At 33.6% G+C, this 18,837-nt stretch overlaps 1 protein-coding gene across 1 annotated transcript in view; it reads left to right on the top strand.

Moving 5' to 3' along the window:
• Positions 1-18,837, top strand: part of WDR64 (WD repeat domain 64) — a 115,912-nt gene that overhangs the window by 78,079 nt on the left and 18,996 nt on the right. The window contains exons 16-23 of the mRNA XM_023523192.1: positions 2,485-2,661; positions 6,096-6,226; positions 8,823-8,924; positions 9,999-10,068; positions 10,992-11,028; positions 11,601-11,728; positions 13,192-13,297; positions 17,986-18,044. Coding sequence (XP_023378960.1) covers positions 2,485-2,661; positions 6,096-6,226; positions 8,823-8,924; positions 9,999-10,068; positions 10,992-11,028; positions 11,601-11,728; positions 13,192-13,297; positions 17,986-18,044 — 810 coding nt within the window. The remainder of the gene's footprint in view (positions 1-2,484; positions 2,662-6,095; positions 6,227-8,822; positions 8,925-9,998; positions 10,069-10,991; positions 11,029-11,600; positions 11,729-13,191; positions 13,298-17,985; positions 18,045-18,837) is intronic.

The following is an 18,837-nucleotide window of genomic DNA, read 5'->3' as shown; positions in this document are numbered from 1 at the left end:
AGAACATTTTCTAAATCTCTTAACTAGTGTTAAAGAGCTGACAATATAGCAAGTAAACAGCATAACCAAACTTTAGTGAAAGTGGAGAATGAGAGAGATAAATTAGGAACCAAAACACCACTATGACTTTTGTCCTTTTCCAAAACACCACGGGGTTCAATTTTGGAGACTCAGCAGATCAGAAGGGGCAAAGAAATCAAGGCCCGTGTTTTGACCAAGGCAAGGTGTTTAGTGCCCTGTCCACGGTATGCAGTACCCAAAAGTTTCACTCTCAAGGTAAAGGTGAACCAGAAAGAAAGAAGCCAGCCTCCTGGTGGCATGCAGGAAAGGCTGCCCTCACGCTGAGCCAAGGAGGAAAGAAGGAAGAAGAGTAGGAAAACAAAACAAAATGATACAAAACCCTGTCCCTGAGAAACTGTGACTACAGATAGGTCTCATGTGCATTTGCAAACTAGATTGTCAGTGTCTAGGTGGTCAAGGGGATCTAACTATGACTCAGTTTTAGGGGGTAGTTCCATCCTCCACCTGACAGAAACAAACATCTCCAATCTGGACGGAGGCACCTTTATCTCAGTCCAGAGTCTTAATAATTCTAAGTGCACAAGGAAACAAAACAGCAAGGTTTGAGCATAAAGATAAGTAATTAGAGTGACAAAACAAAAGCACACGGCAGAAGTGACATAGCAGGTTTGTGTGGCAAGAATATAATTTCCTATAAATAGTTTTGGAGCAACTAGACATCCGTATTAAAAAAAGCCTCTAAATTTTGGTCTCCCATTTATCTATTTCTGCTGTATTAATTACTTCAAGATATTAATTGAAAGACAAAATAATATGAGTTTTACAGTTAATATAGGAGATTGTCTTTATGAACTCAGGAGAAAGAAATATCTTAAATAAGACTCAAAAATCACAGATTATAAAGGAACAAGTGGATATATTTGATTATACTAAACTAATAACTTATCTTCATCAAAAATTACCATAATGAGAGTAAAAAGGCAAGAGTAGAGTTAAAGAAGATATTTTTGACACATAATAACCAACGGATTAGTATCCAAAGTCCTCAATAATAAATAAGGTAAATAGTTCAATAGAAAATGAAACAAGATAGGCACTTCATAAAACAGAAAACCTAGATGGCCGATAAACACATGAAAAGTTGCTAAACTTCATTAGTAATCAGAGAAATTAGAATTATGATAGATATAATATACTCAATAGGTTGGTTTAAAGAAATAAGTCTGATAATATTGTTTTAACGCTATGGAACAAAGGAGTGCTCTTACATGGCTAGAAAGGAGTGCTCTTACATGGCTAGAATTGGTGTCAATCCTGAAGTGACATTGTTGCCAATGAACAGTTCAATGTTGGTCTGACTCTTTTTTTCTTTGTAAATAACTCTCTCTCTCTGCAAACTTAGAAGATGTTATCTTTCCCTCGAAGTTTGAAGTCTGTGCTCCTGTGTACATCTTTTCTCATCAATTTTGCAGGAGACTTTTCAATCTGCATATTTTTTCCAGCTCAGGGAATTTTTAATTTATTATTTGTTTAAGTGTCTCTTCTGCCTCTGTTTCTTTTTCCAATTCAGAAATACATGCTATTTCCATATTGGGTCTTTGGAATCTATCCTCCAAATGTCTTATATTTTCCCTTATGTTTTCTATTTCTTTTTAGTTTTTCTGACTATTTTGAAATGCTTTCTCTACTTCCAGGATATTAGTTCAAGTCTCAAACCGGAAGTAATTTTCTTTCAGCTCATCAACAAATTCTTAAATTTGAAGATTATGGTTTGGTTTTATTTTTTTGTTTCTGTTTCAAACTTTCTTAAGCATTCTTCAGTTTGCTCAAGTTATCATACTTCCTGGAAGTTCTGGTTAGTCTGGGCTCTGTTATGCATGTTTTTTTTTTTCTTCATCTGTGTAGATGCTAGGTACCCCTAGTGACATTTCTTTTTCTGCCCATGGAGGTTTGGTTACCAAAAAAATGCAGGAGGTGACTGTCCTAAGAGGGTGAGATATACAGCTATGTTGTCCCTGAGGGCTAGAAATTTAGCAGTCCCCTGTGGAGGCACCAGCAGTAAGCCTTTCTGCTCTCTATTCTTTTTATAATTTCCTGATTTCAAAAGTACAGAAAACTTAGTCCACCTGTTCAGCTACTCCTCAACTACATGGAGGCAAGGGACACTAGGCATATATACCATGCCAAGCATTGCCCTGTCCACTCACGCATCTCTGGGGGTTTAAGCATATTTGCAGATGAACCACCATGTCCAAATCTCACCCTAGGACTTTTTCCCACCCTGGTCCCCAGGCTTTTATTCAGCCCAGAGGGAAACAAGCTTCATAATAACTCTTTTCCCCCCAAACTTCAAACCCCATTGCTCCGCTTGTATGTTCAATGTTCTATATTACTCTATATCTTTACGGTAGCTCAAAATAAAATAGTTAATTGAGTTTTTCATCAATTGGATTTCCATCAAAGGGTAAGGAAGATGATATTTATCTCATGGTGATATGGGAGCTGCCTGATGTCATGCCTGTCCTACAAGACAGGAATCATATTGTGCACCTGAAGACATCCACTAAAGATAGGCCCGTGGCTCTTCCTTTCCCAGACGTCAAGTTGATAGTTGAGAAAAACATTCCTCAACATGTTAATGTAAGTTTTATTTCTTGATTTTTTCCTTTTTATTATGGAACATTACAAACATATGTAAAAGTAGAAAAAATAATACAATGAACTTCAATGTCCTATCACTTAGCTTCATAAATTACCTACGCATGGCCAAACTTATTCCTTTTTATTTGAACTACTTTCCCACAAACACCGACAATAGATTATTTTGAAGCAAATGCCATATATTTAGTCATTTTATTCCCAAATATTTTGGTATGAATCTCTAAAGAATAACTCGAAAAATGATGATACCATTATTTTCTCAAATATTTTCTAAAATAATTTATAAGAAGTTATTAGTAATAATTACATATTCACTCTGTTTAAATTTTCCAAATTTACTCATATTATTTTTTTTACAGTTTGCTTGTTTCAACCAGAATCCAAACAAGGTCCATTTGTTGCATTTGGTTGATAAATTTCTTAAATCCTTTTTAAATCTATAGATATCTTTCCATCCCTCTTTTTTGCCTTGTAATTTATTTATTGAAGATTCTGGACAGCAGGTGCCACACTTTCCCATTTTTTGGATTTTGCTGATTGCACGTTTGTAGTGTAACTTAAGACGTTTTTCTCTGCTTCTTTTAATCTGGTAGTAACATCTGGTGGCTTAATTGCATGCAGCTTTGATTTTTTTGTTTGTTTTAATAAGGCTCCATAGTAGCTGGAAGTCACCATAGTACATGGTGCCATATACTTCCATCAAGATTCACTTAATGACTGGTTATCGTTTTGGGATATCATAGCCGTTGGCGATCACTACGTAGGTCTATTATTTCATTCAAAGTTGCCATTCTACCATTATGACTCATTTATTAGCTGGAATATGTCTTTAAAGAAAACTTTTATCAACTATTTGGTTACACTGAGGTACAGTTTATATAGACAATCAAAATAGCTGATTCTTTTCCTATATTTATCAGTTTTCAAAATAAGGAATAGGTTTCTTAATATTCTCCTAAGGTGGTCAGTGAATTTTACTAATTTCTTTAGTATAATTATAAACTCACAAATTTAAATATTCTTTATATGTTTAAGTGAATTGTATTCGTTATTATTATTGATTGATGTTCATATTATTCCTTCTCAAACTAGCTGGACCCTTCTCAGGCTCCAGAGGTTTTTGCTATGACTCCAGTAGTTCCGAATACCTTTCAGACTCACCTTGTACATTTCTTGTTCAAGATTTAGAATCCACTATTTCTCCAAGAAATGCTAGTTCTTTTTAGTAGGAAATAGTGTTACAAAACTACAATCTGAGTTTTAGAGATGCCCATAGCCACTAGTCTGATCCTTGTTTTTAGAACTTTACAATGAACAGAACAAGGAAAACAATTTAAGAGAAAATATATTGTTAATCAAATTGATATTCCCATTCAAATTTAAGATAACATGACTTTTACCAATTTTATTATATATTTTCTCACAGAAAAATTTTGTTCCTAACCACATTAACATAATTACTTATTTGCTTTATCCTATTATTTATACAACATATAACATATAAGATTTTTACACCATATTGTATTGTGCTACAGTATATTATAGTTTGTTACATTATAGTTTCAGAAAAACAATGTGAAATATGATCATTGAAACAGCTCAAGATATTTTTTCTTTACAATTTTTTGTCCTTAGAATACATACCATTTGAAACATGCAGTTAAATTACTGTTTTAAAATTACTTGAAATAATTTCTTGTGCCAACAACTCTATACACAGCTAAGTTTATTTCTTTCATTTTTTAATTTATTATTTTTTTAATTTTAATCTTGTCTAATTATTATGTAAAACTATTATTTAAATAGTTCCAAAATTAAATCTACAAAACAAAGTCTATTCTTTTATTCCTGTCTCTTACACCATTTCCTCCCTAACCTATAATTCACCTTTTGTTTTTGAGTTTTGATTTATGTTTCTGGTGTTGTGTTTCAATTCGTATCCTCTCACCCTTTCTTAAACAAATGGCAGGATGCTATACACATTTTTATATTCTTTGCTTATTTTATATTCTTTGCTTATTTTATTTAATAATACATTCTGGAGATTATTATAAGCATTATATAGATATCATCTTTTTTTTAATTTTGATGAAAAAACACCTAATATATTTTACCATATTTATGATTTTTAAGTGTATAATTCAGTGGTACTTAAGTACATTCATTCACATTGTGGTGAAGGCAACCCTCACCACTCACAGAACTCTTTTTACTTTGCAAAACCAAAACTCTATACCTAAACAATAAAGAATCTTTTATCCTCCTCCAGCCCCTGGCAACCACCATCCGACTTTTTTTCTGTATGACTTTGACCACCCTAGACACCTCATATAAGCAGAATTATATGGTATCTGTCCCTTTGTGTCTTCGCTTAGCATAATATCCTCAAGGTTCATTTATGTTGCAGCATGTGTCAAAATTTCTTTCCTTTTTAAGGCTGAATAATATTCCATTGTACATATATACCACATATACTTTATTATCCATCAATGGACACTTGAGTTGCTTTTGGCTATTGTGGCTATGAATATGGATTTACAGATATTCCATCTTCTTTTGGGGAGTTCCGTGGTGATTCATTTGTGTTGATAGACTATATTCAACTGGTCCCCTATGGGTGGATATTTGAGCTATTTTCAACCTTTTCCAATTATAAATCATGTTTTAACAAATAGGCTGTGCATATGTGATTTCAAATTTTTTAATATATCTTTGGGATAGATTCTTAGAAGAGAGATTGATATGTAAATATATGTAAATGTATATAATATATATAATGAAATATTACTCAACTATAAAAAAAGAATGAAATCTTGTCATTTGTGACAACATGAATGAACCAAGAGGTCAATCCTGTCTGACATATTTCAGAGAGAGTGAAATGTTAAATGCTAAATGAAATAAGCCAGAGAAAAACAAATATCATGTGATTTCACTTATATGTGAAATCTGAAAAAAACAAATGAACGAACAAAATAGAACATGAACAGATTCATAGATGTAGAGAACAAATGTATGTAGAGAATAAACTGATGATTGCCAGAGGAGAGGGGGGTGGGGGATGGGTGAAAAAGGTGAAGGTAAATAAGAGGTACAAACTTCTATTTATAAAATAAGTAAGTCATGGAAACATAATGTTCAGCAGAGGAATATATCATAATAATTTGCCCGGTGACACATGATTTTCAGATTTATGGTGATTACATTGTAGGGTATATAAATTTCAAATCACTGTGTTGTATACCTGAAACTAATATAATATTGTATGTCAACTATACTTTAACAAAACTTTTTTGAAAACCATAAGACATTTTATATTCAGTTCATGATAGACTAACAAATGCACACATAGCATTTTTACTGTGCTTAGATTCTGTGTTCATTATGGCCAGTGACTCTGCTTCCTTCTTCAGAATACTGCTGTTAGTAGAGAAGTGAACTGCATTGATTTATTACAAGTAGAAGGACATAATTTGATAGCTGCTGGAACCTTAAATGGTGCAATCATCTTATGGAATTTTGTAACATCTACTGTCAAAGAACTGTAAGTTGCCTCTTTCCCTTAAGCAACATAAGTTATACTGCAGAAGAGCCAAGTAACACTCAATACTAAATAAGCGAACAAACAAACAAAAGCAATAAATAAAAGTGGTACTAACTGTCAAGGATGAGTTTCCTGGAGGTTATAATCATGAAGAGATTATGTTCTAAGTGTCTAAATCCCAGAATAATGGGAATAAGGTGAGCCTTAAGTGTTTGTATTCTCATGTGCTTTGACTTTTACTCTTCTCACTCTAGTACATGCTTCATGTGTGATCTTGTCCAAACTCATAACTTCAAAAATTCTTAAAATATATAATAATTTTAAACTCTAATCTCCCCAGAGCTTCAAACATATATATCTGGCAATTATCATCTGGATTGCCACTAAGACCCTTAAAGCCTCACATTCCCAAACCTTTGTCTTGGCCTAACTCCTCCCAAACATCTCCTCTTCCTGTATTTCCAGTGACACCACCATCTACTCAGTCAAATGGTTAGAGGCATCCCAGATGGGTTCTTCTTCTCGTTCATCACTCCAACACATCCAATTAATTATAGGTCAATGCTAACAAGTGTGTGGCATTTGCAATTCTAAATCTCAATTAGATTTTCTCCATACCATGGCCAAAAATGTTACCCTGCCCCTGACATCCATTCTTAAATGTCCTTACTGTTGGTTGTAAAGGAAATCATGTAACATTATATTATTTGCTATGGATGGATTGCAAATAATAAGCTCTCCACAGTTGTGCAGTGGAGCTAGAAAGGAAGGGCCTTGTGTGAATACCGATGTCAAAAGATTTTGTAATACTGTATTTTGAGGTACAAAGTGATCAAGAACCTTGATGAATGAATAACAATAAAATCAAATCTAAGAATTTTGAGGAAGGGAAGAGGTATAAAGAAGGGTAGAAGAGAGTGGGAAAGGACAAGGGAAAAGACAATAATGCCAAAGAAATCTCTGCTTCTCTAGTTGCAGTGCCTTATTTATGTCTGCCTGGTCTACCTGGCTGGTTCCATGCCCCTTTCCAATCTAGATCTGACTCTTTACTTTTAACTAACTTTTGAGAGGATGTGCCCCTTTGTTGTTTGGACCCTGGATTTATTCTTATTTAAACCTCTAGTTGAAGTAGATGTTTCTGCAGATCCCTCCCTCTGTACCTCAGCCCATGTTATCTTGGTCCCTACTCCCAGAATTCCTGTCATCCTTCTGTTTCTTCTCTTCAACCCTTGCCCTGAGGCTTTTCTCACAGACTGTGTACTTGTCATTTGATACCTTTACCAATAAATACTGCACAATTTCTCACCCTTTTATTAATATAGTTCTCACACTGTAGATGTCAGCTTGTGCATGATGTACTACTAAGGGAAATCGGATAGACAAAGAAAGCAAAGATCATAGTCCTGATGACACAGCCTAAAGCAGGGGAAGCCCCTCTGAGAATATTTCCAATTTAAAGATGAAGATCCTCCTTGTTGAAGTGCTAGGTGTTTTGCCAAGGGATGCACGCAAATTCAACCTCCAATCACAGAAAAATGACTGACTATAATGGGTCATATATAGTGCCTTCCTTATAAGAAGATGATTATATAAAACAATTGATTTAGAATAACTGGGGTGTTTTGCAAAACATAATTTAGAGTCTTAGGCCCAGCTTTAACATTTCTAAAGTAAAAGATGGTTTCCATATTCATGGCGTAGGTCAGTTTTAGCTCCAGTGGACTACTAATTCCTACCATATTCATAGCAGAGGCCATCTCTACCTCTGCCTCAAACTTTGCCTAAGATCCCTTCATCAGTCAGGAGAAATAGCTCTTCTTTCTTGTGCAAAGCTTTTTTGGGTCTAAAATAAAAATTTTTTCTTGCTAAGTAATAATCCATTTCACCACATGCTCATCTGCAGAGCAGAAATACCTAAAAAGTTTGAATTCAACAGACTCATCTTTTGAACTTGGTTCACCCCCCACCCCCAGGAGGTTCCTTCATCACTCATCAGTCTAAATTAGCAAAGGTGATTAAACAAAACAAAACAAAAAAGGAACATCTTGTACAATGTCTATTTGCTATAAGGAATGTTTAGTGTGTCATTAAGTGTCAAGCATGAAGGGCCGGTGCAGGTGATTAGGAATTATCACTGTGCTCCCAGGAAACTGCCTAGGAAGGTGTTTGGTTCTTCAGAATCTGGGTCAATGGAAGGCTCGAGTGACAAGAGTAGTGTGATCACTGAATTACTTGCCTGTCTTCTCCCCTCAGTTCTAAGTTCCTTGATGGTGGTAACCATATTTTATTCAAATTTGCCACTCCACTTATTTAAAGAGTGGAATTTTATTCTTTAAACTGTATGAAACCTCCAGGAGGTTATATAAGCCCACTCTCTGACTTATAAGTAGGAAGGGAGACCAGTTAGTTGAATTAAAAGACACTAAATGATCATGCTGTTATACAGCTCCTTATTAAGGACGATGTGTTCAAACTCTACACCTCTTGGTTTTCTCTTCATGTTTGATGATATCAGTATTTTAGGAGTTGATTGGCTCTGCATGTGATATATAAGTAATGTAAGTTACCTAATTTGTAAATGTATGCCTCTTTCCAGGTACAGACCTGAAGACTGCTTCACTGTAGACCTTGACTTGGATCCCAAACGCTTTAGAATTAATGACATACTATTCCTCTTTCGTACCCCTGAATGTGCAAGGTAACTCAGTACTTACTGATCAAGAAATACTGTCTGGGTCTTACATGGGTGATACAAAAAGAGTTCTCCTCATTCCAGCATTGAGGAAGGTATAACTGAAATAAAGAAATAAGTTGGGTAGACTATTTGGTTTCAGCTTTCTTCCCTGTCACTGTCTTTTATAGGTAAGTGGTCCCCAGGAATCTAATTTGCTGTATTGGGGTCTAATTTCCCTTACTCTGTCAGTCTCACAGCACCCTGAGATGGAAAATGCTCAGTTGACCACACTTGTACCCAAAATCAAAGTCTGAGCACTGATGTGAAGCAGAAGGAAGGACTTGCAGGGTCAATAAGAAAGATCATATGGCAGCAGGTCTCATATGACATCCACTAAAACTGAGTAATCTCCATCCATTTCTTAGAGAGCAGGAGATTGTTATTTAAATATTTAAGAAAAGGTATTTTTTCTCCTTGTATTTGCTTGAGAGTTCTGATTTTCAGTCAATTGGCCATGATAAATACATCTCTGGTGAGAAATCAAAAGTTTCTATGCTAGTTTTGGGTCACCCAGCAATGAGACAGACTATAACACCTTCTCTATCCCTTGACTTGAAGTTTCCTTATTCTAAGACTATTTTGAGGACTTGTTTCCGTATATGTTTGCCCCAGAACCCAAAGCCACTTTTCAGCTCATTCTAGCAGAGCACCACAGAGTCAGGACCTGGCCAGAACTGGCAACTGTAGAGCGAAAGTTAGCCACGTTACTCAGGATCCCCACCACACTCCTACCACTCCAGTGTCAGAGCCTCTGGGATTAAATCTAGCCTTAGCAGTAGGACAGGACAGATTTTTATTTCTCAGATTCAGGCAGCAATAAATCTTAATTCCTGAGGTTCCCCAACAGACTCCACCAATACCAGACAGATGAACATTCGTTACACAAAGTATAAGGTGTGTTTTGTTTTATAAGTGTGTAGTTCAGTATCTACAGATAATGAAAGAAGTAATCAACTGAAATTAAAACAGAAGAGCACTCTTTGAGTATGATAGAATATCTTAACTTTTCCTCTTCGGGCTTCCTCCCTCTTTTTGTAGGCGATCAAGTCAGGATTCCGTATGTTCTTCATCCCAATGTGATTCTAGTAAAGGTCCACAGAGTAGCAAGGTAAGCAAGAAACGGGGAGAATATGTACCCAATGTTGGTTCAAAAATAATGATTTGTTGCATTTGAGCCCCTCCTTTGGTAGAAGGTAAAGAATCTTGTGTATGCGTGAAAAAATCTTGTGTATGCGTGAATGTAAAACTTTTTGTTATCCCAAAAAACAATGTCTAAAATGTTTTCATCCTTTTCCTCTATTTTCGAAGGCTTTCATTTCTGCAAATAATCAATACATAATCGTGAATAAAACAAATTACATATGTGACTTTTACATTTGTAAAATAATAAAGTAATTTTAGACTATTTCTTCTGCTAAAAAGTATTATGCACATTTCACAGGGGGGAAAGACAACACATGTAATGCAGTGGTTTTCAAACTGTGTTCTCAGTTCCAATTTTACATATTTTTACACGTTACATTTCTAGTTAGAATTTTGTTTAAAGGGAAGTTTTCACTGCAAAAATTATTCTAACACCACTAGCCTTGTGGAAAGAATAAACTTATAAAGGTAAGAGTCAGACAGACTTGAACTTGAAACCAAGTACTCTATATATTATCTGGTTAGTTTTAGAGACAGCACCTAATCTCTGAGTGTCTGTTTCCTCATCAGTAAACAGTAAGTGATAAGCCTAACTTGCATGTTTGTTAACAGAATTTGAAATAATAAATGCCAAGATCTTGGTGTACATTAGGCATTTAATTGTTTCATTAGGCTACACCCAAATGACTAGGAAAATATCGTGTTATAGATACCCTATTTATGAGCATGAACATCTCTGCAACACAATTGTCAAAGAATTAATTCAAAAATAACTTTAAAATCAACTTAGAAATATTAATTTAACTATCTGAAGATTCCACTGATCCAGTATACCTCATTTCCTTACAATGTCATAAAAATATTTTCTCTTTTTCTCCCTTAATTCAGGGAAGCAAACAGAGTGTACATGACAGTGAGGTTAAAGGTCAGTATGAAATCACCTCTCTCTCTTCCTTATCATAAAACAATTCCTTTGCAATAGGGAGGTTACATGATAGAATACTCTTAATGAATGTATATTCTTTTTTGTGACTTTTGAGGTGTAGGGTTCAGCAGTCTAAGAGGCAGAATTTGTTATGATGATGCCCTTTTAAAAACTAATTCTAGATTTTAAAAATCCAAAATATTATTGAGCTTCTTAATCTCCAGCCTATTTTCCCAAAATTCATACTAAATTCATAAGCTATTCTGTATGTGTAAGACTTAAACTAGTTGTATATATAGTTTCAGCTGTTATGTATAGTGCAGAGGCTTTCAACAGGAATGAAAATAAGCTCTTTAGATTTCTCCAGTGATATGAGATTCTTCTTGTTAATGCTTGTTTTATTCTCTGCCCAGACTGAAATGCTCTGAGATTTTAAAAAATTCTAGGAAAAAGATTGTATGGTTTTTGCTGTTTTCCTACCTCCCTCCTCCTTTGCATTCTATAAAATTTCAAATTTCAAGTATTACAAACACCATGGTAGCTCATTAATTTTCCAACGGGTGAGCAAATAGATGCCATGATGGGAGAGCAACAGCCAGTGAGCAAAAGGTTTCCTGAAGACACCAACCTAACAGATACCCAGCCACCTGTCCTTGCCACCGCACATGAAGATGGACACCTCCGCTTGTGGACTATCGAGGTGATAAGGCCCGTTACTAACCTGTAGTAGCAAAGGGTGGGAAAGAGAAAAAGGATTATTAAATGAAACTTAACCTTTTAAAGTTCCATATAGCATCCAATTTTAGTATGTTGAAACCTTCTAGCCAAATTGTTGGTTCTGTAGCTTGCTCACTGAAAATGCTAGTCAAACTTCACAGTAGGCCAGTTTTGTAGCTCAAAAGATCAAATCATCAAAATTGCAAAGTTAACTATTTCATATCTTTCTTTTCTTTAAATTGAGCTATGGTACATGCCACTAAATATTTTATTGGACAAATATTAAAGGATATTAATGATGCATTATAGTAACATAATATAACACTGAAAAATTAAGTACACATGAATTTTTAGTTATCCAAACTATGAGAAGAAGTTATTACATTGTGATGAGTGTTCTTAAACATTTTACAGTGAAAATATAACTTTCAGTTACCAGAATAACTTGGGGTGGAACTTGGGTGGAGTCTGAATTGGGAGTTTAGAAGATGATGGAAAGAAGGATCTTGAGTAGATTGGTGATGATGACGATGAAATCCTTTGTGAAGCAAAGGAGGTGGTGTCACTTGTAAGGAGGTGGTGTCACTTGTAAGGCTCCTTTCTGGAGGGAAACGCAGAAAGTAGCAACAGTTTTGTATGCTAGATGGTGGGATCCAACAACAGAGCATGATGGCTGTCTGCTAGGTAAAACCTCCAAGTCTATCAGTGGATCATAGCTTATTAGAGGAAAACTCTTAGTTGAAAAATATAAAATACTGTAACAATAATGTTCCCTGAGATGATCTTGGTATTGGAACAATGCCTTTTTTTCTGATAGAGAGATAAAAGACTGAGATAGGAAGAGAAAAGATTATATGCAAGTAAATCTCAGGAAATGAGTAGCAGATTCAAATTCTTTCTTCTCAAGCTTGGATGTTCGTTCTCTGAGACAGGCAATGCCTGTGGGAGTCCTTCCCAGAGGTGACATATTAAGCGCTGAAAAGCAATTTGCTAAATTTGAATCTCCTACAATCTCTAATCTTGCACCAGTATTTAAAACCGGATATTTCTAAAAAGGCAAATGCTACATTCCTATTTAAAACAAGTGAGATACACTCAAACCTGAAAAGAATGTTTGTTTAAAAGGAGGATATATAACTGGAAAAGAAATATGAGGAATTTCATGAACGGGTCATGAGAAGTACAAAAACAAAAACAAAAACAAAAAACACCAAGTGTAGGGATGATCTGTAATCATTAGAGTCTAGATGTTTATCCTTAATAGTTGCCTACACCTTTATGAATATTTAATTCAGGAAAAGAAATTCCTATAGATTGTTTCAAATTATTTTTATTACAAAGAAGAGAATCATGTTTTAGTAGTAGAGATAATTCTTTAGATTATTTATAGAGAATCTGAATTCCAATATGAATATTTTATAGAGTTTATTATCATAATTTATTCAGGGAAGACTACTGAAAGATATGCTACCTTTTACAAAGCATTCTGCCATTTCTCTGACATCTCTGCATGTTGACTCCTGTGCCAGGATTCTACTGACGGGAAATGTGGGTAAGTCATCATTATCCTCAGGTAGTCGGCCACGGCTGTCGTAACTTACATGGTGTAAAAATGGATGTAGGAAAATACATGGCATTTATTAATACAAAAGAATAAGAGAGATCCTCAAACACTAGAGAGTGTTATGAATAGCTCACTGAATAAATAGAACAATGAACGAATATCAGAAGAACCTATTTAATTCCTAGCTCTTTCCTTAAAGCAAGAATTCTATCTTTTCCAGCCTTAAATTGGGTACAGAACTGTTCATATTTTACCTTGCATATTGGAAAGAATGTAAACTTTTCATTTTTAATCTTGAAAGGGTTATGTGGCATTAATTTTCATTGTTAAAGGGAGTAGTGAAATAAACTAGCAAAGAAAGGGATCATTTGTTCCCAATAGGGGACTTTATTTTATATTTATTGTTATAACTAATATAGTTGGCCTTCTTTCATGTAACACTATTCTTTCTCTTTTGATGCTTCCTACTTCGTTTCTTCTATCTTTTGAATTAAACATAAATTTCTCTTTTCATCTCATACTTTTAAAGATTATGTGTATGAATGCACTTGCATGTGTAAATGCAATTTTTAATTTTACTAGTGTTTACCTTTGGTTTGAAAAAAATCCAATTTGTTAGAATTTAGACAGAAACAGCATCTTTTCAGTTAAACAGAAAACAACCCACTTTACCTTTCTTTCTGTTTTCTACACCCACCCTTTCACTTATCATTTGTTAATGTAATCTTGAGATGTGTATCCAGGTACTGCTAGTACGTTAATAATTAAATTCTACATCTTCTCTTTTAAGAACATTTTTTTTTTTTCAAAGTTTTTTTTTTTTTTTACAAAATTTACAATAAATCATGTTTTACCAACAATTATTTGAGTCTTCTGGAGATTATAGAAAATAATTGTTTGTATTTACATTCAGTATTATCAGTGGATTTACAACATTTATTTAAGGTTATCTTTATTTTATCTAGTTTTATTGCCCACCACCAGTCCTTTTATACTCTGATATTCTTATTCTTGACTTCTTACTTTTACTTATCTGTCAGTCTCCACAGTTTCTATAAATATCGTTTCTGTTTATAGCAGAATAGTAGAGAAATCTAAGATCATGCAAATTTTGTTAAAATAGCTTGCATATTTTTGCTGTAACTTTACCTAGTATGGGGTAAGACTTTCTAACAGAATACGTAGAACTGAAATTTGAAACTGTACAGAGAATTCCCAGAATGCCCTTCTGTTGGGATTATCTCTCTTTGCCTCTGCCCAGAACATTTTACTGTTATATAATTGATCTACTTCTTAAGATTTGTAGTTTTTGCTGTGATATAGAAAAATAGAGCAGGGGCAATTTGAGATCTAATCCAGCCTCATCTATATTATAAATAAAAGAAGCTTCTTCTAGATTTCAGCCTTTGACTTCCTTTTTCTGCGCTTCAGTAGATGTTTTTAAAAAACATTCTATGAGGTTGGTATTTAGTCACTATTTAAATCAGGCATCCTCAGATATCATTTGTTATTGCTTTTTTGTTGTTAAGCAGGCTTTATTTTTTAGATTAGTTTTAGAGTCATGGAAAAATTGAGCAGAAATTACAGAGACTTTCCATATATACCATGCCTATACTACCCCACACACAACATCCTGCACCAGAGTGGTACATTTGTTACAATCAATGAACCTACATTGACATGTCATTATAACCCAAAGTCAATAGTTTACTTCAGGGTTCACTCTTGGAATTGTACATTCTATGGTTCTTAATAAATGTATGCTGACATGTATCTACCATTACAGTATCATAGGATAGTTTAATACCTTAAAAATCCTCTGTGCTCAGCCTATTCATCCTCCCTCCCCACTAACCCCTAGCAATCATTGCTCTTTTACTATCTTCATCATTTCTAGAATGTCGTATGATTGGAATCATACAGTATATACCCTTTTTGTATTGGCTTCTTTCTCTTGGTAATACGCACTTAAGATTCCTCCATGTCTTTTCATGGCTTGTTAGCTCATTTCTTTTCAGAGCTAAATAATGTTCCATTGTCTGGATTTACCACAGTATGTTTATCCATTCACTTATTAAAGGCCACCTTGTTTGCTTTCAAATTTTGGCAAGAATAAATAAAGCCTTTATAAACACACACAGGTTTTTGTGTGAATGTAAGTTTTCAACTCTTTTGGGTAAATACTAAAGACAGTAATTGCTAAATCATAAGATAAGAGTATGTGTAGTTTCGTGAGAAACTGCCAAACTGTCTTCCTAAGTGGCTGTATCATTATCCATTTCTACCAACAATGAATGACAGTTCTTAATGCTCCACATCCTTACTGGCATTTGATGTTCTCAGTGTTTTAGATTTTGGCCATTCTAATAGGTGTATACTGGTAGTATCTTACTGTGGTGTTAATTTGCATTTCTCTAATGACATAAGATGTGGAGCATCTTTTCATATGCTTATTATCATCTGTGTAACTTCTTTGGTAAAGTTTCTGCTCAGATCCTTTGCTCATTATTTAATAAACTCATTTTCTTATTGTTGAGTTTTAAAAGTTCTTTGTATATTTGGATAACAGTCCTTTAACAGATGTCTTTTGCAAGTATTTTCTCACATTCTATGGCTTGTCTGCTTGTTTTCAGTGTCTTTTGTACATCAGAAGTTTTTAATTTTAAATATTCTAAATTTCTCTTGAGATTTCTTTTTTGACCTATTATTTAAAAGTATGTTGATTAATCTCCAAGTATCTTGAGATTTTCAAGTTAAGTTTTTATTATTGATTTCTAATTTAACTCCATTGTTCCTTTTCCTATATTGAGAACATAAATTTTATAATTTCTTTTATTTTAAATGTGTTAAGCTATAATTTATGGCTCAGAATATGGTCTATCTTGATGAATATTGTATAAGAGCTTTAAAAAATTGTATATTCTGCAGTTGTTGGATAAAGTAGTCTATAGATGCCAATTATATCAAAGTGATTGGTGGTACTATTGAGTTCAACTACATCTTTACTGATTTTCTTCTGGCTAGGTCTGTCCAGTTCTGATACAGGGGTGTTGAAGTCTTCAGCTATAAAAGTAGATTCATCTATTTCTCCTTGCAGATCTAATAGTTTTTACCTCAAGTATCTTGATGTGCTGAGACTAGGCATAGACATGTTAAGGACCAGAATGTCTTCTAGGAGAATTGTCCTCTTTAACATTGTGTAATGCTCATCTTTATTCCTGATGATTTTCCTTGTCCTGAAATATTCTCTATTTGAAATTAAGATAGTTACTCCTGCTTTCTTTTGATTAGTGTTAGCATGTAAATCTTTATCTCTTTACTTTTAATCTATATATGTCTTTGTATTTAAAGTGGGTTCCTTGTAGACAACATCGAGTTGAACAGTTTTTGAATCCATACTGACAGTCTCTGTCATTTAATTGCTCTATTTAGACTAATGACCTCTAAAGTGATTATCGATACAATTGAATTAATATCTACCATATTTCTTACTGTTTTCTGTTTGTTGACCTTTTTTTTCCTTTCTGTTTTTGTCTTCCACTCTTTTTCTACATTTTGTGGTTTTAAGTGAGCATTTTATATGATTCCATTTCTCTGCATTCTTAGCATATCAATTATACTTTTTTAAAACTTCTTTTAGTGATTTCTCCAGAGTTTGCTATTTATATTAACATCTAATGTCCACTTCAAATAACACTATACCACTTCACAGATAGTGCAAGTACCCTATAACAACTAAATATTCCTAATTCCACCCTCTCATCCTTTATGCTATGGTTGTCATTCATTTCAAATATTCATAAATAATAATAATTAAATCCATTGTTGCTGCTATTTTGAATAAACTATTATCTGTTCTTTTTTGTTTTATCTTCACTCATTTCTTCTCTTATGCTCTTCCTTTCTTTTTGTAAATCTGAGTTTCTGCCCATATCATTTTCTTTCTTAAGAACTTTTTAAGAAATTACCTTGCAAGACAGGTCTACTGGCAACAAATTCTGTTAATTTTTGTTTGAGAAAGTCTTTATTTCTCTTTCACATTTTTAAAATTTTATTTTATTGTTAGTTTCAAGTATACAGTACATTGGTTAGACATTTGTAATAATTTCTAAGGATAAAGAATAGTAGGATTTTTTTCTCAACATTTTAATTATTTCACTCCATTCTCTTCTTGTTTGCATTGTTTCTGAGGAGAAGTCAAATGCAATTCTTATCTTTGCTCCTCTATAAGTAGGGTGATTCCCTCCATCCCCGGCTTCTTTATATTTGATTTTCTACGGTTTAAATATGGTATGCCTCGGTGTAGTCTTTGTTGCTTTTTTAAATCTAGTCATTGTGACTACGATTTGGATTGTAAGGTGATTATCTCCACAATATTTAGAGCTTTGTTTAGTTGTCATATATTCATTTCTGTTTCATCCACCCTGATGTGTAAAAGAACTTTGACTCTGAGTGTATAAGGCAACCTCATTATGACTTATTAAGCCAGAAACAAAAAATAATTGCTACATATAAAAATTGATATATAAAATTTTTTCTTTCATTTCTGATTTCTCAAATTCTATTTTATTTACCCTTATAAATGCCTGCATCAAAATCACTTGGTAGTTTGGGTAGTATTTACTTAGACAACAGAATATCTAATTAAAAGATTCTAATATTTAAATTTTATACAGAAGGACATATTATCCTTTCCAGTATTGGTTCCTTCCTGGATCCACCTCATGATGAAAAGGTAAGAACTTTAGTTTTGGTTTAATTAGTGAATCACCACATATTTATTCAGCATTTCTCTGTGCTAGACACCACAAAAGATAGAAATACAAGACTCCCAACTCTTAAGTCATATATACTACTATTGAAACTTAAGCTATAAGACAAATAATAATGATCTACTGGTGAAAAGAGTGGATGAATGATTGAGTGAGCCAGCCAGTGGTCACTTTACATATACTTCACGTTTTGACTTATTTGTGAGAATCTATGCAGAAACCCAGAGCTAAAAAGAATTCATACATTATCTAGTCCTCCACAGTCAGTTTCTATATTTTATACATCTTCATAGAAGAAAATTCCATAACCTTTCCTTGCAAGCTTAACCTCGTGCCCAATGCTCAACCATTATTATTTTCAAGAAACTCTTTCTCACATCTAGTCTCAATCTTCCATATAATTCAAACACGTTATTCTATTTTTAGTGTTAATGAAATATAAATGTCACCATCATCTCCTTATTTTATAACTATTTATCTATGTACTTCTTGTGTATATGTGGATGTATATATATACATATAAACAAATATATACATGTGGTATATATGTGTATAAAGGCTTAACACTAATTAAAGAATATAGCAAGAAAGCATTATGTTAGCACAGCTTATTTACCTGTAAGTTAATACTTCAAATCCAAAAGCTAAATGTTAGCTCAAATAATAATGTTTTATTTTTGAATTATAGGTGTTAACATATGGATATTTAAATTTAAATATTTTATAAATTTAAATATTTAAAGGAATACAAGGAAA

Source organism: Pteropus vampyrus, unplaced genomic scaffold, assembly GCF_000151845.1.
Source record: "Pteropus vampyrus isolate Shadow unplaced genomic scaffold, Pvam_2.0 Scaffold383, whole genome shotgun sequence".
In the NCBI taxonomy this organism is placed as follows: domain Eukaryota; kingdom Metazoa; phylum Chordata; class Mammalia; order Chiroptera; family Pteropodidae; genus Pteropus; species Pteropus vampyrus.
The sequence above is the reverse complement of the archived record's forward strand: the minus strand, read 5'-3'. Positions and strand labels throughout refer to the sequence as shown.